Genomic DNA, 21,111 nt, shown 5'->3' on the forward strand with positions numbered 1-21,111 from the left:
GACAATAGATATAATGCATAATGGGTGTAGGGTTTCTGTTCTGGGTGATGGCAAGGTTTTGATAACAGATGGTGCTAGGGGAGCAAAACATTGCAAATATGATTAATTCCACAGATTTATATGCTTAGAAATAGTTAAAATAGAAAATTTTATGTTATACATGTTTCCACGTTTTTTTTTAAATAAGAGAGAGACTAAAGAGACAATGACAATTAAATGCAATATGTGATCCTAAACCAAATCTAATAATGGAGGAGAAAAGGCCAAAAAGGACATTGGGACAACTGAAGATAAAATAGAATACAGATTATATGCTTTATATTAATGTTAAATTTCTAGAACTTGATAATGAATGAGATTACCCAAGTGGATATCCTTGTTCTAAGGATATATATGTGGAAATATTAAGTGGTAAAGAAGAACGATGTATGGAGCCAGCCCTCGATGTTCAGAAAATAGAGACAGATATGTTAGAAGCTGGTAAATCTGGGAATCTTGGTAGGTGTCATATTAGAGTTCTCTATATTGTTATTTTATTATGTTTGACACTGTCCTGTAAATTTGAAAATATTTCAAAATAGAAAGTTAAAAAAAGACTGAGAGAAGTTATTTGCAAAGTTCAAAACCAAAAGAAAGATCACTATCTCAAACATATAAGAAACACCTGCAGTTTACTAAAAGGAAACAAGAACCCCAAAAGAAAAGCAAGCACAGAATCTGAATCAGCAATTTGCAGAAAAGAAAATCTAAATAGATAAGCATAAGAAGAGATGCTAAAACTGATTAGTATCCAGGGAAATGCAAAGTAAACCAACAATGAGATGTCACTTTACACCTTTAGATTGGCTACAATTAGACAGCTGTATAATGCCAAGTGATGGTGGGGATGCTGGAACATAAAAATCTCACTACCACACCAGCTCCAAATGTAAAATATTTTCATGTCTCCCTCTTAAAGAGAACAACAAACAAGGTCACAGACATTTGTGGAAACCCTTCAACAAGAAAGAAAAGGATACAAATAAAAATATAAGAAAAAAGCAACATGAGAAAAAATATGATGGGAGCAGAAAAGAACTTCAAAGAAATACCCTTACTAATTGATATTGTTAGAGATTAAACAAAAAAAAAGAAAAAGATACTGCATCCACCAAAAATATCTAGTTGGAATGAAAAGGATCAGAGAACAAAAGGCTTTTGTAAATTAAAAGTATGAAAACTAAAATTAAAAATTCAATGGAAAATAAAAGACAAGGAAATATCTTAGAAAGTAGAATAAAACAGGAGAAAAGATCGGAGTTTTGTACGATCAATTCAGAAAGACTATCAACTGGGTAATAGCTTTTCCATTAAGAGAGAAAGAGAACAGCAACAATAATGCCAACAATGTAAAAAAGGGTAATAAAAATAATACTCTTCCTCAACTCAGTAAAGGGCATATATGAAAACCCTACAGCTAACATTCTACTTAATGGTGAAAGAAGGAACGTTTTCCCTCTAAGATCAGGAACAAGACAAGGATGCCCACTGTCACCACTGTTATTCAATAACGTACAGGAAGTTTTGCCAGAGCAATTAGGCAAGAAAAAGAAATAAAATGCATCCAAACTAGAAAGAAAGAAGTAAAACTTTCCCTATTTGCAGATGATATGATCCTATATGTAGAAAATCCTGAAAAAATCCACAACAAAGCTCCAAGAGCTAATAAATGAATTCAGCAAAGTGGCAGAGTAACATGATCAACACCCCCAAATCAGTATTGTTTCCATACAGAAGCAATGAACAATCAGAAGCAGAAATCAAGAAAAAAATCCCATTCACAATAGCAACTAAAAAATATCAAATATGTAGGAATAAATCTAACCAAGGATGTAAAGGACTTGTGCACAGAAAATGATAAAACACTGTTAAAAGAAATCAAAGAAGACCTAAATAAATGGAAGGACATTCCGTGTCATGAATTAGAAGACTAAATATTGTTAAGATGTCAATCCTAACAAAGGCAATTTATAGACTGAATGTGATCCCAATCAATATTCCAACAACTTTCTTTGCAGAAATGGAAAAGCCAATCGCCAAATTTATATGGAAGGGTAAGGGGCCCAGAATAGCTAAAGCCTTCTTGAAAAAGAACAAAGTTGGAGGACTCACACCTCCTGATCTTAAAACTTAGCACAAAACCACAGTAATCAAAACAACAACAACAAAAAAAAAAAAAAAAAAAAAAAAGAAAGAAAGAAAAGAAAAAGAAAAAAGAAAAAACAAAGAACAAAAAAAACAGCATAGCACTGGCACAAGGACAGATATATAGATCACTAAAATCAAATTGAGGTTTTCGGAGAAAAGATGGCAGACTGATGAGCTGTATGTTTTAGTTACTCCTCCAGGAAAGTAGGTAGAAAGCCAGGAACTGCGTGGACTGGACACCACAGAGCAATCTGACTTTGGGCATACTTAATACAACACTCATGAAAACGTGGAACTGCTGACATCAGCGAAATCTGTAAGTTTTTGCGGCCAGGGGACCCGCGCCCCTCCCTGCTAGGCTCAGTCCCGTGGGAGGAGGGGCTGTCAGCTCCGGGAAGGAGAAGGGAGAAGTGCAGTGGCAGCCCTTATCGGAAACTCATTCTACTGATCCAAAATCCAACCATAGATAGACTGAGACCAGACACCGGAGAATCTGAGAGCAGCCAACCCAGCAGAGAGGAGACAGGCATAGAAAAAAAACAACACGATAAACTCCAAAATAAAGCGGAGGATTTTTGGAGTTCTGGTGAACATAGAAAGGGGAAGGGCCCTGAGGCGCATATGCAAATCCCGAAGAAAGCTGATCTCTCTGCCCTGTGGACCTTTCCTTAATGGCCCTGGTTGCTTTGTCTCTTAGCATTTCAATAACCCATTAGATCTCTGAGGAGGGCCCGTTTTTTTTTTTTTTTTTTAATCCTTTTTTCTTTTTCTACAACAATTACTCTAAGAAGCCAATACAGAAAGCTTCAAAGACTTACTATTTAGGCAGGTCAAGTCAAGAGCAGAACTAGGAGAGCTCTGAGACAAAACGTAATAAGGCAGTGGCTGAGAAAATTCACTAAACACCACAACTTCCCAAGAAAAGGGGGGTGTCCGCTCACAGCCATCATCCTGGTGGACAGGAAACACTCCTGCCCATCGCCAGCCCCATAGCCCAGAACTGCCCCAGACAACCCAGTGTGACGGAAGTGCTTCAAATAACAGGCACACACCACAAAACTGGGCGTGGACATTACCCTTCCCCGCAACCTCAGCTGATTGTCCCAGAGTTGGGAAGGTAGAGCAGTGTGAATTAACAAAGCCCCATTCAGCCATCATTTCAGCAGACTGGGAGCCTCCCTACACAGCCCAGAAGCCCAGAACTGCCCTGGGGGGACGGCACTCACCTGTGACATAGCACAGTCATCCCTCAACAGAGGACCCGGGGTGCACGGCCTGGAAGAGGGGCCCATTTGCAAGTCTCAGGAGCCATACGCCAATACCAAGGACTAGTGGGTCAGTGGCAGAGACAAACTGTGGCAGGACTGAACTGAAGGATTAGACTATTGCAGCAGCTTTAAAACTCTAGGATCACCAGGGAGATTTGATTGTTAGAGCCACCCCCCCCTCCCTGACAGCCCAGAAACACGCCCCATATACAGGGCAGGCAACACCAACTACACACGCAAGCTTGGTACACCAATTGGACCCCACAAGACTCACTCCCCCACTCACCAAAAAGGCTAAGCAGGGGAGAACTGGCTTGTGGAGAACAGGTGGCTCGTGGACGCCACCTGCTGGTTAGTTAGAGAACGTGTACTCCACGAAGCTGTAGATCTGATAAATTAGAGATAAGGACTTCAATTGGTCTACAAATCCTAAAAGAACCCTATCAAGTTCAGCAAATGCCACGAGGCCAAAAACAACAGAAAATTATAAAGCATATGAAAAAACCAGACGATATGGATAACCCAAGCCCAAGCACCCAAATCAAAAGACCAGAAGAGACACAGCACCTAGAGCAGCTACTCAAAGAACTAAAGATGAACAATGAGACCATAGTACGGGATATGAAGGAAATCAAGAAGACTCTAGAAGAGCATAAAGAAGACATTGCAAGACTAAATAAAAAAATGGATGATCTTATGGAAATTAAAGAAACTGTTGACCAAATTAAAAAGATTCTGGACACTCATAGTACAAGACTAGAGGAAGTTGAACAACGAATCAGTGACCTGGAAGATGACAGAATGGAAAATGAAAGCATAAAAGAAAGAATGGGGAAAAAAATTGAAAAAATCGAAATGGACCTCAGGGATATGATAGATAATATGAAACGTCCAAATATAAGACTCATTGGTGTCCCAGAAGGGGAAGAAAAGGGTAAAGGTCTAGGAAGAGTATTCAAAGAAATTGTTGGGGAAAACTTCCCAAATCTTCTAAACAACATAAATACACAAACCATAAATGCTCAGCGAACTCCAAATAGAATAAATCCAAATAAACCCACTCAGAGACATATACTGATCACACTGTCAAACACAGAAGAGAAGGAGCAAGTTCTGAAAGCAGCAAGAGAAAAGCAATTCACCACATACAAAGGAAACAGCATAAGACTAAGTAGTGACTACTCAGCAGCCACCATGGAGGCAAGAAGGCAGTGGCACGATATATTTAAAATTCTGAGTGAGAGGAATTTCCAGCCAAGAATACTTTATCCAGCAAAGCTCTCCTTCAAATTTGAGGGAGAGCTTAAATTTTTCACAGACAAACAAATGCTGAGAGAATTTGCTAACAAGAGACCTGCCCTACTGGAGATACTAAACGGAGCCCTACAGACAGAGAAACAAAGACAGGACAGAGAGACTTGGAGAAAGGTTCAGTACTAAAGAGATTCGGTATGGGTACAATAAAGGATATTAATAGAGAGAGGGAAAAATATGGCAAACATAAACCAAAGGATAAGATGGCCGATTCAAGAAACGCCTTCACGGTTTTAACGTTGAATGTAAATGGATTAAACTCCCCAATTAAAAGATATAGATTCGCAGAATGGATCAAAAAAAATGAACCATCAATATGTTGCATACAAGAGACTCATCTTAGACACAGGGACACAAAGAAACTGAAAGTGAAAGGATGGAAAAAATTATTTCATGCAAGCTACAGCCAAAAGAAAGCAGGTGTAGCAATATTAATCTCAGATAAAATAGACTTCAAATGCAGGGATGTTTTGAGAGACAAAGAAGGCCACTACATACTAATAAAAGGGGCAATTCAGCAAGAAGAAATAACAATTGTAAATGTCTATGCACCCAACCAAGGTGCCACAAAATACATGAGAGAAACACTGGCAAAACTAAAGGAAGCAATTGATGTTTCCACAATAATTGTGGGAGACTTCAACACATCACTCTCTCCTATAGATAGATCAACCAGACAGAAGACCAATAAGGAAATTGAAAACCTAAACAATCTGATAAATGAATTAGATTTAACAGACATATACAGGACATTACATCCCAAATCACCAGGATACATATACTTTTCTAGTGCTCATGGAACTTTCTCCAGAATAGATCATATGCTGGGACATAAAACAAGCCTCAATAAATTTAAAAAGATTGAAATTATTCAAAGCGCATTCTCTGACCACAATGGAATACAATTAGAAGTCAATAACCATCAGAGACTTAGAAAATTCACAAATACCTGGAGGTTAAACAACACACTCCTAAACAATCAGTGGGTTAAAGAAGAAATAGCAAGAGAAATTGCTAAATATATAGAGACGAATGAAAATGAGAACACAACATACCAAAACCTATGGCATGCAGCAAAAGCAGTGCTAAGGGGGAAATTTATAGCACTAAACGCATATATTAAAAAGGAAGAAAGAGCCAAAATCAAAGAACTAATAGATCAACTGAAGAAGCTAGAAAATGAACAGCAAACCAATCCTAAACCAAGTAGAAGAAAAGAAATAACAAGGATTAAAGCAGAAATAAATGACATAGAGAACAAAAAAACAATAGAGAGGATAAATATCACCAAAAGTTGGTTCTTTGAGAAGATCAACAAGATTGACAAGCCCCTAGCTAGACTGACAAAATCAAAAAGAGAGAAGACCCATATAAACAAAATAATGAATGAAAAAGGTGACATAACTGCAGATCCTGAAGAAATTAAAAAAATTATAAGAGGATATTATGAACAACTGTATGGCAACAAAATGGATAATGTAGAAGAAATGGACAATTTCCTGGAAACATATGAACAACCTAGACTGACCAGAGAAGAAATAGAAGACCTCAACCAACCCATCACAAGCAAAGAGATCCAATCAGTCATCAAAAATCTTCCCACAAATAAATGCCCAGGGCCAGATGGCTTCACAGGGGAATTCTACCAAACTTTCCAGAAAGAACTGACACCAATCTTACTCAAACTCTTTCAAAACATTGAAGAAAATGGAACACTACCTAACTCATTTTATGAAGCTAACATCAATCTAATACCAAAACCAGGCAAAGATGTTACAAAAAAGGAAAACTACCGGCCAATCTCCCTAATGAATATAGATGCAAAAATCCTCAACAAAATACTTGCAAATCGAATCCAAAGACACATTAAAAAAATCATACACCATGACTAAGTGGGGTTCATTCCAGGCATGCAAGGATGGTTCAGCATAAGAAAATCAATCAATGTATTACAACACATTAACAAGTCAAAAGGGAAAAATCAATTGATCATCTCAATAGATGCTGAAAAAGCATTTGACAAAATCCAACATCCCTTTTTGATAAAAACACTTCAAAAGGTAGGAATTGAAGGAAACTTCCTCAACATGATAAAGAGCATATATGAAAAACCCACAGCCAGCATAGTACTCAATGGTGAGAGACTGAAAGCCTTCCCTCTAAGATCAGGAACAAGACAAGGATTCCCGCTGTCACCACTGTTATTCAACATTGTGCTGGAAGTGCTAGCCAGGGCAATCTGGCGAGACAAAGAAATAAAAGGCATCCAAATTGGAAAAGAAGAAGTAAAACTGTCATTGTTTGCAGATGATATGATCTTACATCTAGAAAACCCTGAGAAATCAACGATACACCTACTAGAGCTAATAAACAAATTTAGCAAAGTAGCGGGATACAAGATTAATGCACATAAGTCAGTAATGTTTCTATATGCTAGAAATGAACAAACTGAAGAGACACTCAAGAAAAAGATACCATTTTCAATAGCAACTAAAAAAATCAAGTACCTAGGAATAAACTTAACCAAAGATGTAAAAGACCTATACAAAGAAAACTACATAACTCTACTAAAAGAAATAGAAGGGGACCTTAAAAGATGGAAAAATATTCCATGTTCATGGATAGGAAGGCTAAATGTCATTAAGATGTCAATTCTACCCAAACTCATCTACAGATTCAATGCAATCCCAATCAAAATTCCAACAACCTACTTTGCAGACTTGGAAAAGCTAGTTATCAAATTTATTTGGAAAGGGAAGATGCCTCGAATTGCCAAAGACACTCTAAAAAAGAAAAACGAAGTGGGAGGACTTACACTCCCTGACTTTGAAGCTTATTATAAAGCCACAGTTGCCAAAACAGCATGGTATTGGCACAAAGATAGACATATAGATCAATGGAATCGAATTGAGAATTCAGAGATAGACCCTCAGATCTATGGCCGACTGATCTTTGATAAGGCCCCCAAAGTCACTGAACTGAGCCATAATGGTCTTTTCAACAAATGGGGCTGGGAGAGTTGGATATCCATATCCAAAAGAATGAAAGAGGACCCCTACCTCACCCCCTACACAAAAATTAACTCAAAATGGACCAAAGATCTCAATCTAAAAGAAAGTACCATAAAACTCCTAGAAGATAATGTAGGAAAACATCTTCAAGACCTTGTATTAGGCAGCCACTTCCTAGACTTTACACCGAAAGCACAAGCAACAAAAGAGAAAATAGATAAATGGGAACTCCTCAAGCTTAGAAGTTTCTGCACCTCAAAGGAATTTCTCAAAAAGGTAAAGAGGCAGCCAACTCAATGGGAAAAAATTTTTGGAAACCATGTATCTGACAAAAGACTGATATCTTGCATATACAAAGAAATCCTACAACTCAATGACAATAGTACAGACAGCCCAATTATAAAGTGGGCAAAAGATATGAAAAGACAGTTCTCTGAAGAGGAAATACAAATGGCCAAGAAACACATGAAAAAATGTTCAGCTTCACTAGCTATTAGAGAGATGCAAATTAAGACCACAATGAGATACCATCTAACACCGGTTAGAATGGCTGCCATTAAACAAACAGGAAACTACAAATGCTGGAGGGGATGTGGAGAAATTGGAACTCTTATTCATTGTTGGTGGGACTGTATAATGGTTCAGCCACTCTGGAAGTCAGTCTGGCAGTTCCTTAGAAAACTAGATATAGAGCTACCATTCGATCCAGCGATTGCACTTCTCGGTATATACCCGGAAGATCGGAAAGCAGTGACACGAACAGATATCTGCACGCCAATGTTCATAGCAGCATTATTCACAATTGCCAAGAGATGGAAACAACCCAAATGTCCTTCAACAGATGAGTGGATAAATAAAATGTGGTATATACACACGATGGAATACTACGCGGCAGTAAGAAGGAACGATCTCATGAAACATATGACAACATGGATGAACCTTGAAGACATAATGCTGAGCGAAATAAGCCAGGCACAAAAAGAGAAATATTATATGCTACCACTAATGTGAACTTTGAAAAATGTAAAACAAATGGTTTATAATGTAGAATGTAGGGGAACTAGCAGTAGAGAGCAATTAAGGAAGGGGGAACAATAATCCAAGAAGAACAGATAAGCTATTTAACGTTCTGGGGATGCCCAGAAATGACTATGGTCTGTTAATTTCTGATGGATATAGTAGGAACAAGTTCACAGAAATGTTGCTATATTAGGTAACTTTCTTGGGGTAAAGTAGGAACATGTTGGAAGTTAAGCAGTTATCTTAGGTTAGTTGTCTTTTTCTTACTCCCTTGTTATGGTCTCTTTGAAATGTTCTTTTATTGTATGTTTGTTTTCTTTTTAACTTTTTTTTCATACAGTTGATTTAAAAAAGAAGGGAAAGTTAAAAAAAAAAAAAAAAGAAAGAAAAACAAGGAAAAAAAAAAAAGATGTAGTGCTCCCTTGAGGAGCCTGTGGAGAATGCAGGGGTATTCGCCTACCCCACTTCCATGGTTGCTAACATGACAACAGACATAGGGGACTGGTGGTTTGATGGGTTGAGCCCTCTACCATAAGTTTTACCCTTGGGAAGACGGTTGCTGCAAAGGAGAGGCTAGGCCTCCCTATATTTGTGCCTAAGAGTCTCCTCCTGAATGCCTCTTTGTTGCTCAGATGTGGCCCTCTCTCTCTGGCTAAGCCAACTTGAAAGAAGTCACTGCCCTCCCCCCTACGTGGGATCAGACACCCAGGGGAGTGAATCTCCCTGGCAACATGGAATATGACTCCCGGGGAGGAATGTAGACCCGGCATCGTGGGACGGAGAACATCTTCTTGACCAAAAGGGGGATGTGAAAGGAAATGAAATAAGCTTCAGTGGCAGAGAGATTCCAAAACGAGCCGAGAGATCACTCTGGTGGGCACTCTTACGCACACTTTAGACAACCCTTTTTAGGTTCTAAAGAATTGGGGTAGCTGGTGGTGGATACCTGAAACTATCAAACTACAACCCAGAACCCATGAATCTCGAAGACAGTTGTATAAAAATGTAGCTTATGAGGGGTGACAATGGGATTGGGAAAGCCATAAGGACCAAACTCCACTTTGTCTAGTTTATGGATGGATGTGTAGAAAAGTAGGGGAAGGAAACAAACAGACAAAGGTACCCAATGTTCTTTTTTACTTCAATTGCTCTTTTTCACTCTAATTATTATTCTTGTTATTTTTGTGTGTGTGCTAATGAAGGTGTCAGGGATTGATTTAGGTGATGAATGTACAACTATGTAATGGTACTGTAAACAATCGAAAGTACAATTTGTTTTGTATGACTGCGTGGTATGTGAATATATCTCAATAAAATGATGATTAAAAAAAAAAAAATCAAATTGAGAGCTCAGATATCAACCCTCACATATTTGGCCGACTGATTTCTTACAAAGGGAAAAAGACCACTCAATTGGGGAAAAGTAGTCTCTTCAACAAACGGTGCAGGGAAAACTCGATCTCCGTTTGCAAAAAAAAAAGGAGGATCACTACCTCACACCATATAAACTGGATCGAAGACCTAAATATAAGAGCTAGAACTATCAAACTCCTAGTAGAAAAAGTAGTGAGTTATCTTCAGGACCTTGTGTTAGGCAATGGTTTCTTAGACTTTATACCCGAAGCACAAGCAACACAAGAAAAAAACAGATAAATGGAACTTCATCAAAACTAAAAACTTTTGTGCCTCAAAGGACTCTATCACGAAAGTAAAATGACAACCCATACAATGGGAGAAAATATTTGGAAACCACATATCTGATAAAGGTTTAATATCCAGAACATATAAAGAACTCCTTTAAGTTAACAACAAAAAGATAAACCCCAATTTTAAAAATGGACAAAAGACTTGAATAGACATCTCTCTGAAGAAGATATACAAATGGCCAGAAAGCACATGAAAAGATGCTCAACATCATTAGCCATCAGGGAAATGCAAATAAGAAAACACAAAACACCATTTCACATTGATTAGAATCGCTGCTATTAAAAAAAAATGGAATAATGTAAAGGTAAGGAAACAATAAAAACATGACAGAACTAAAAAAAAAAAAAAGTGATTGTTATGAAGCAGGGACTCAAACAAATATTTGCATACTGATGTTCATAGCAGGATTATTCACAATAGCCAAAAGATGGAAGCAACCCAAGTGTTGATCAACGGAAGAATGGAGAAACAAAATGTGGTATATACACACTGTGGAATATTATTCAGCCATAAAAAGGAATAAAGTTCTGATACATGTTACAATATGGATGAACCTAGAAGACACAATGTTGAGTGAAATAAGCCAGACACAGAAAGACAGATATTGTATGATCTTGCTTACATGAAAAACTTAAAACATGCAAACTTATAGAGACAACAAAATTAGGTTACTGGGGCAAGGGGGATTAGTAAGGGGACGGGGATGTTATTGCTTAATGTGTGCATAGTTTCTGTTTGAGGCAATGAAAATTTGGGGTAATGGGTGTTGGTGATGGTAGCACAATATCGTGAATGTAATTAAAACGGGTAATTCTGAATTGCATGTATATTACTACAATAAAGAGTTTCTTAAAAAAAAAGGAAAATAATAAGTGCTAGAGAAGAGAAACAGAGAAACAGAAACATTCATTGCTGGTGGCAATGTAAAATGATGTAGCTGCTGTGCAACACAGTTTGGGGGTTCCTCCAAAAGCTAAGTATAGAACTACCATATGACCTAGCAATTCCACTATTAGGTATATACCCAAAAGAATTGAAAGCAGGGACTCAAACAGATGTCTGCACACCAATTTTCATAGCAGCATTATACACAACTGCTAAAAGATGGAAACAACTCAAGTATCCATCAACCAATGAATGCATAAACAAAACGTGGTATATACATATAACGGAATATTATTTAGCTGTAAAAAGGAATGAAGTCCTGATACAAACAACATGGAACAACCTTGAAGACATCATGTTGAGCGAAATAAGCCAAACACAAAAGGACAAATAATCTATGATCTTATTGACATGAAACAATTAGAATAAACAAACTAATAAGAGTCAGAATCTAGAATATAGGTCACCAGGGGAAGGGTGGGGATAGGGAATGGGAAGTTAAGGCTTAAAATGTACAGGGTTCCTATTTAGAATGATGGAAATGTTTTGTTAATGAATGGTGGTGATGGTAGCAAACCATTGTGAATGTAATAAACAAGCACTGAAATATATATCTGAATATGACTTAAAAGGGAAATGTTAGACTATAAATATGTTAACAGAATAAAAAAAAAAAAAAAAAAATCCATGGAACTTAACTACATAGTGAACCCTAAACCCTATATTAAACTATGGACTTTAAAGTACAATTATAAAAATGAGCTTCCATCAATTATAACAAATGTTCCACAACAACGCAAGGTGTTGGTGGTGAAGTGGTGTACGGGAATCCTGTATTTTATGCCTGATGTTCTGTAAAGCCACAACACTTCTATAATAAAGAAAAAATAATAATAATACAAGTCCTTTTAGCATCCATAGAACATTTTATGCACTGGGCCATAAAAGCAAACCTCAACAAATTTCAAAGTGCTGGAATCATATAGATTATTTTCCTTGATTAGTAGGCAATTAGAACAGAAATTAATAAAAGAGGTACCTAAGGAAAAAACCATGCACTTGGAAATTTAAAAAAACACATTTCTAATACCTCATAGGTCAAAGAAGAAATCATAATATAAGTTAAAACTATTTTAGAATTGGGTGATAACAAAACATATAATAAAACTTATGGAATGCAGCTAAAGAAGTACTCAAAAGGAAATTTTAGAATCTTAAATGATTATTTTATAAAAGAAGAAATAAAAAGGTAATAAGCTAACCCAGGGTGGGGGGTGAAGGTATACAAGTAAGAAAACTACTTATCTCTGTGATGACTATTTATATATTCATTGTAATGTATATCATATTTGGAGGAAGGGAAAAGGGTGTGTAGTATAAGAGTAAATTCTCAGCCACCAATAACAAGGCATATATAGATAATGTCTAAAATTGATACAACAAAAAATAGTACAAGCATAGCATTTAGAAATATGGAGATGACTATCAAAAGAAATAGCTAGAAGTTTTTATAGTGGTTGCCTCTAGTGAGCAGGATTAGGCTGTGGGAAGGAATAAAATAAGAAGGTGCTATTTTTCATTTGTAAGTTTTTGAGTAATATTTTAAAATTACGTGTATATATCACACTGTGAGGGAAAAACACATTTTAAAAATCTGATGGAACTGTTCACAGCCAAGAAGAGTGTAAGGAGGCATGACTAAATATAATGTGGTATCCTGGATGAGATTCTAGAACAGAAAATGGGCATTAGGTAAAAATTAAGGAAAAAAAGTATCACTTTAGTTAATAATACTGTATCGACACTGACTCACTAATTGTGACAAAAATACCATACAATGGAAAATAATAATAATGTTAGTAAACCATTAATGGGTGTGGGGCATTTGAAAACTCTCTGTACTATCTTCATGATTTTTCTGTAAATCTAAAACTATTTTAAAATAAACAGTTAATTAAAAAAAATTTTTTTTTGACAGAGTCCATAAGACAGCTGCTAAAATGGGTGATAATTAGGTTCAGGATATCAGACAAGGATATATATATATAAGATATGAAATATACTTTCAGGTTAAAAAAAGACCAGGAAAGCATTTTCTTTTCAGAGACAAAAGCCCTCTTGTTAATAAATTTTAAAAAAAGTTTCCTGGAGAGCAGTGACCATAATTTTCTCTCTAACCCATTTTTTCCCATTTGTGTAATTAACTAGCATACTAACTAAAATGAAAAATCATTCTATTCTGGAAATAAAATTGGTATGTATCTCTATTCAGCCAGAATCATACTGAATGAGGCACTCACAATTTGCATTAAGAAAATGAATACATTAAAGGTTCACACTGGCTAGTTTTCTTAATTCAAGTGTTCGCAGGTCAGTTAGAAGAAATTTAAATGTATCACTGCTAACCGGGGTACAGATTTTTACTTAGAATTGCGTCAGATTTATATTTTTAAGGATTTTAAGATATAACACTGCAGTTTCTAAACTCACAAGCTTATTTAATATTGACTGAACTGCAGTAGGTTATATAGATACACACATACCATTGGAGATAAATGGTAGTAGAATTGTATTTCTAGTGTTCTCTTTAAAGTTTTATAATAATTTTTGTCAATAAATATAAATACATACTCTACTTACAACTCCTGAACAAGTTGTTCCTTCTTCCTTTCACAATTACAACAGTGGCCCACATCAAAAACACTGGCAGTGTCCTTCATGTCTCTTTGTATGCCACAACAGTGAATAACAACTAATTCAGATTTTTCTTCCTTTGCCATATGTCTTACATCAACCCACTGCCATTGCTCTAGTTGAGAGCCTGGCCTCAAGCTTAGATTACAGATATGACTCTTAATTCCCTTTCCTTCCCCTTTTCTCTCCCTCCCTTCTTTTTTTTTCCTATCTTCCTTCTCTTCCTCCCCTACTTCTTCCCTTCTTTCTTCCTTTCATCCATCATCCATTCATCCAACCAATAGTTATTATCTATTATGTTCTAGGTATTGTCTTATTTTTGAGATACAAAAGTTACAAGACAGACAATGTTCCTGCTCTTTCTGAGTTTTCTCTTGGCTCTTCCCTTCACATATATTCTACATTCAGCTATAAGACAATTTTTCCCATTGAATTGCTTTGCCCCTTGCCAACCCCATTCAAAAATAACCAGTTGTTTTTCATAGCTTACAGGATACAAGTTCAAATTTTCTATCTGGCCTTCTGAGACCCTCCAGGATCTGGCAACATTCTATCTTTCCAGCTAAGTCTCTCAATATCCCACTACACATACCCTGTGCTTCTGCTAAATCTGATTTTAAACCCTACCTATGGAAAAATGGATAAGGTACCATATGATAAAGTTACAAACTTAATACAGCAACTACAAAAACAACAACAAAAAAACAAACAAAATAGCAACACATCCTACAGTAATTTGGGTGGAGAATAAAAATATATTCGGGGACCCCTGAAGAGCTGAGCGAGGATGCGAGGTGTTGGACTTCCTCAGCTGGATGTTGCTGATGTTCTGAGAAACACTGGGGACTGATGGCTTGATGTGCTGAGCCCTCTGTCTTGGGGCTTACCCCTATGAAGCTTGTTGCTGGAAGGAGAGGCTAAACCTACTTATAATTGTGCCTAAGAGTCTCTTCCTGAATGCCCTCAGATGTGGCCCTCTCTCTCTAACTAAACCACCTTGGCGGGTGATCTCGCTGCCCTCCCCCCAATGTGGGACCTGGCTTACAGGGATGTAAATTTCCCTGGCAAAAAAGGATGTGACTCCCGGGGATGAATCTGGACCGAGCATTGCGGGATTGATAACATCTTCTTGACTAAAAGGGGGATGTGAAATGAAACGAAATAAAGCTTCAGTGGCTGAGTGATTTCAAATGGAGTCGAGAGGTCACTCTGGTGGACACTATATACATAACACTTTTTAGGTTTTAATATACTGGAATAGCTAGAAGTAAATACCTGAAACTACCAAACTCCAAACCAGTAGTCTTGACTCTTGAAAACGATTGTATAACAATGTAGCTTACAAGGGGTGACATGTAACTGTGAAAACCCTGTGGATCGCACTCCCTTTATCCAGTATATGGATGGATGAGTAGAAAAATGGGGACAAAACCTAAACGAAAAATAGAGTGGGATGGGGGGTGGTTTGGGTGTTCTTTTCTTATTTTTATTTTTCATTCTGATTTTGATTCTTTCTGGTGTAAGGAAAATGTTCAAAAATAGATCGAGTTGATGAATGCACAACTATAAGATGGTACTGTGAACAGTCAATTGTACATCATGGATGACTGTATGGTATGTGAATATATCTCAATAAAACTGAATTAAAAAAACGAAACAAAGATAACAGAAAAATCAAATAGTAAATGAAAAAGATGAGACAATAAGACTATTCATTATTTCTCACCATTTTATGATTTAATTACTAGTGTCAGAGAATAAGACTATACCCAGAGTTACGAGAACAGGTCTTTCCTCTCAAGGTAAGGTTTTACAATCACTCTGGGAAAAGGGTATTCCTGTGACAGAAAAGGAGGGAGGTCTTTGGGCTGTAGTCAAAAAGGACTTCTCTTATCTCTGGGGCTAATAACCAACTGGAAAGGATTAAGCCCCTCTTGGAAAGCCCCAAAACAGATCCAGTAATAGAAGTGAGCCGCACCAGACATATAGAAGTAGGCCATTAATGAAAAGCAATTTAAGTCTCTATTATTCATTGGCAATGACTGAATCAGCAGCAGCAGAGAGACATAGCCAGTTTCTGGCACAACCATATTCAGGAAGCAGCTGTGGCACCCTCCAGTGTCAAGACGATGGCTCTAAGTTCCAGTTCAACTAGCAGCAGTAGAAACAACCAGACCTAACCCTTAGAATCTAAGGCTGGAGTTGGTGTCTAACTACAGTGTCAAGAAGACAAGAAGAGAAGGCCAGAGGGAATGAACCCGAGGGACTTATATGAAAATACTCAAGAAGCAGCATGGCAGAATACCCAAAAATAGCTAGAGGACATTCCAAGTTGGGTAATTTCTAGCAGGCAAGGGGAGATTTGTATCATAATGATGTACGAATAAGATAGAAGTACAATTTTTTTTTTAATTTTTATTGAGATTGTTCAGATACAATTATCCAAAGATCCAAAGTGTACAATCAGTTGCCCCTGGTACCCTCATACAGCTGTGCATCCATAGCCACACTTAATTTTTGTTCAATTTTTAGAAGCTTTTCATTACTCCAGACAAGAAATAAAGTAAAAGATGAAAAAAGAAAAAAAAGAAAAAAAGAAAAGGAAACTCGAATCCTCCCCTATCCCTAACCAACCCCCCTCAATTGCTGACTCGTAGTGTTGGTATAGTACATTTGTTACTGTTTATGAAAAAATGTTGAAATACTACTAACTGTAGTATATAGTTTGCAATAGGTATATATTTCTTCCCTATATGGTCCTCTTTTATTAACTTCTAATTGTATTGTCATACATTTGTTCTGGTTCATGGAAGAGATTTCTAATATTTGTATAGTTAATCATGGACATTGCCCACCATAAGATTCAGTTTTATGCATTCCCATCTTTTGATCTCCAACTTTCCTTCTGGTGACATATATGATTCTGAGCTTCCCCTTTCCACCTCATTCACGCACCATTCAGCACTGTTAGTTATTCTCACATCTTGCAAAGGACACCTCTGTTCATTTCCAAACATTTAAGTTCATCCTAGTTGAACATTCTGCTCATACTAAGCAACCGTTCCCCATTCTTAAGCCTCGTCCTATATCTTGGTACCTTATATTTCATGTCTATGAGTTTACATATTATAATTAGTTCCTATCAGTGAAACCCTGCAATATTTGTCCTTATGTGTCTGGCTTATTTCACTCAGTATATTGCCCTCGAGGTTTTGTCATCAACTCATTTTTTTTTAATATGGTTTTGTTCACACACCATACATTCCATCCTAAGTAAATAATCGATGATTCTCTGTCTGGTCATATATTTATGTGTTCACCTCCTTCACCACTATCTATATAAGGGCATCAACATTTCTTCCACAAGGCAGGAGGGAGAGTCAAAGAAGGTAGAGAGGCAAAAGAAAGAGGAAGAAAAATGACAGCTAGGAAGCAGCAAAAGGAAAAATAACCTTAAATCAAAGCAGAGTAATGAATCAGACAACACCACCAATGTCAAGTATCTAACATGCCTCCCCTATACCCCCCTCTTATCTGCATTTACCTTGGTTTATCGCCTTTGTTACATTAAAGGAAGAATACAATGATTCTGTTAGTTACAGTCTCTAGTTTATGTTGATTGCATCCCTTCCCAATGCCTCCCCATTTCTAACACCTTGCAAGGTTGACATTTGCTTGTTCTTCCTCATAAAAGAACATATTTGTACTTCTTATCACAATTGTTGAACACTCTAGATTTCACCAAGTTACACAGTCCCAGTCTTGATCTTTCCTCCTTTCTTCTGGTGTCTCACATGCTCCCAACCTTCCTCTCTCAACCATATTCATAGTTATCTTTGTTCAGTGTACTTACATTGCTGTGCTACCATCTCCCAAAACTGTGTTCCAAACCACATACTCCTGTCTTCTCCTATCACTCTGTAGTGCTCCCTTTAGTATTTCCTGTAGGGCAGTTGTCTTGTTCACAAAGTCTCTCATTGTCTGTTTGTCAGAAAATATTTTGAGCTCTCCCTCATATTTGAAGGACAGCTTTGCTGGATATAGGATTCTTGGTTGGCGGTTTTCCTCTTTCAGTATCTTAAACATATCACACCACTTCCTTCTTGCCTCCATGGTTTCTGCCGAGATCCGCACATAGTCTTATTAAGCTTCCTTTGTATGTGATGGATTGCTTTTCTCTTGCTGCTTTCAGGAGTCTCTCTTTGTCTTTGACATTTGATAATCTGATTATTAAGTGTCTTGACGTAGGCCTATTCAGATCTCTTCTGTTCGGAGTACACTGCGCTTCTTGGATCTGTAATTTTATGTCTTTCATAAGAGATGGGAAATTTTCATTAATTATTTCCTCTATTACTGCTTCTGCCCCCTTTCCCTTCTCTTCTCCTTCTGGAACACCAATGATACGTACATTCTTGTACTTTGTTTCATCTTTAAGTTCCCGGGAGACATTGCTCATATTTTTTCATTCTTTCTCCATCTGCTCCTTTGCGTGTAGGCTTTCAGGTGTTTTGTTCTCCCTTTCCTGAGTATTTTCTTCTGCCTCTTGAGATCTGCTGTTGTATGTTCCCATTGTGTCTTTTGTCTCGTGTTGTGCCTTTCATTTCCATAGATTCTACTAGTTGTTTTTTTGAACTTTTGATTTCTGCCTTATGTATGCCCAGTGTTCTCTTTACTGCCTCTATCTCTTTTGCGATATCTTCTCTAAACTTTTTGAATTGATTTAGCATTAGTTGTTTAAATTCCTGTATCTCAGTTGAAGTGTACATTTGTTCCTTTGACTGGGCCATAACTTTGTTTTTCTTAGTGTAGGTTGTAATTTTCTGTTGTCTAGGCATGGTTTCCTTGGTTACCCCAATCAGATTTTCCCAGACCAGAACAGGATCAGGTCCCAGAGAGAAGAAATATTCAGTATCTGGTTTCCCTGAGGGTGTGTCTTAGAAAATTGGTTCCTGTGATGCCTCAGGTCACTGTGCTTTTTTGCCCAGCAGGTGGTGCCTGTTAGCCTATAATTCTTGACTGGTGTGAGGAGGTGTGGCCGTGTTCCCCCAGGCTCTGGGGTCTGGTTCTGAATGGAAAGGGCCCCACTCCTTTTCTCTTAGAGAAGACAGACCCCCTAGGGGGAGGTCATTAGCATTTCAATGGTCTCTCTCTCTGCTTGTGCTGTCTCCACCCTTCTTTGAGTCACAGCCCTGGGAACTGTAATGGCTGGGGCTTTCTCCACTGAGCCAAAAAAGAAACAGATAGTCCCCTTCAGACCTAGTCCAAGGTGACTCTCCAGCTCTCCAAGGTCAGTCGTCACCCAAAGCCTCTATCTGTTTTTTGGGGATGCGTACCTGTAGTGAGCAGTTCACACTCGCTACTTAAAACCCCAGTTGGAGCTCAGTTGAGCCATATTCACTTGCTGGGAGAGAGCTTCTCTCTGGCACCACGAGGCTTTGCAGCTCGGGCTGTGGGGGAGGGGGCCTCATGACTTGGATCCGCAGGTTTTACTTACAGATTTTATGCTGTGTTGTCGGGCATTCCTCCCAATTCAGGTTGGTGTATGATGAGTAGGCAGTTTTGTTTGGCTCCCTGCAGTTATTCTGGATTATTTACTAGTTGTTTCTGTTTTTTTTCAGTTGTTCCAGGGGGACTACTTAGCTTCCACTCCTCTCTATGCCGCCATCTTCCCCGTCTCCTTCAGAGGTGCGATTTTATTTTGTAGTCGTAGGCAAATGACATTAAGGAATTTTCACTTTTTTATGACAATTATCACTGTTATATTTTTGTGCCTACCTTTCTCATTTACTAGATGGTAAGACCCTTTAGAGCAGAAACTACAATCACTATAAGACATATTTTCCCATTAAAATGTTTTGCCCCTTGACAATTCTTACAAATTTTTCTATTTCCCACAAAGCACTGCAAAAACGTCTTTATATAGTGGAAGTACAAAAACTAACTGTTCAATGAAGAAATAAACTAATCTTTACCTTCTAGGTGAAGTGTATTTAGTGATGAAAAATATTCTACATGAAAGATTAAACTGTTACATTTACAATAAGAATAAAGTTACCAAAATCATACATGCACAAAAAATTACATCCTTAAAAAAAAAACAAAATCAACTTACTAGTAATCATTGCTCCAGTTACAGAAGCCAGAAATCCGATGCTGACAGCAACGACAGAGATTACTCTCCCCTGCCTGTGCCTCTGCAGCATCACAAACATCAACACTCCTGCAGCACCATGGACAAACAGAGAGGAGAAGAGAGCCCAGAGAAAGATCCAGTACCACATCTCTGAAAGGAAAAGGAAGGTGTTAGTAATTCTATTGAAAAACACCTTAGAAAATTCAGTTCAACAAATAGTGAGCACTCACAGTTTGGGGGAAGATTAAATGAGATAATGGGCAGAAAGCTGCCTCATGCAGTACCTGACAAATGCAGTACAAAACAAATTATAACAATTATCATCAGCACTAATGCTTGATGGGGAAATAATTCCCTTCATGACTTCAGAAGGTTAATTTAAGGCTGTTCCCAAGTGTTAAGTAAAATAAAATGGCCACCTGCATTGGGCATTGCCAGGACGGACCCCCCTTTCCGAGAAGGAATTATCCAGAAGAAAAAAAACAATGGAATGCACCCTACAGGGTTGCTGACAAGCAACACCTGGTGACAAACCAGTTTCAGTCCAGTAGAGATGGCTTATGAGAATAAGCAAGCATACCATATGAATCGATATAAATCTACACCCCACTTGTAAGATCCTCCCAACATATAAAATGGAAACTTAACATCCGCCAGTCAGAATATTTCTTTGCTTGCTTCTGTGTTCACCTTATATGAGCTTCCCCTTTCCACTCCCTCGGCAGAGCTCCCTTCTACTTTATGAATGGGATGCTGCCCTATTCACAAATTGCTCAATAATGCTGTGAGATCCTAAACTGCATGAAAAGTTTTAACATTAGTTTCTCCTAAATGACCCGATTATATAGCTATCATCCATCAATATGTCTAATAAAACCCTGATATAATATTT

General features: G+C 37.6%; 1 protein-coding gene across 2 annotated transcripts in view; it reads right to left on the reverse strand.

Moving 5' to 3' along the window:
- Positions 1-21,111, reverse strand: part of TMEM170B (transmembrane protein 170B) — a 59,474-nt gene that overhangs the window by 10,065 nt on the left and 28,298 nt on the right. The window contains exon 2 of one of the 2 annotated variants that reach the window (XM_037843832.1): positions 20,199-20,369. In XM_037843832.1, coding sequence (XP_037699760.1) covers positions 20,199-20,369 — 171 coding nt within the window. Of the gene's footprint in view, positions 1-20,198; positions 20,370-21,111 lie in introns of those variants that run through there. The other variant, XM_037843831.1, reaches the window with a different exon arrangement.

The sequence above is a fragment of the Choloepus didactylus genome, chromosome 7 (genome assembly GCF_015220235.1).
Source record: "Choloepus didactylus isolate mChoDid1 chromosome 7, mChoDid1.pri, whole genome shotgun sequence".
Classification (NCBI taxonomy): Eukaryota; Metazoa; Chordata; class Mammalia; order Pilosa; family Megalonychidae; genus Choloepus; species Choloepus didactylus.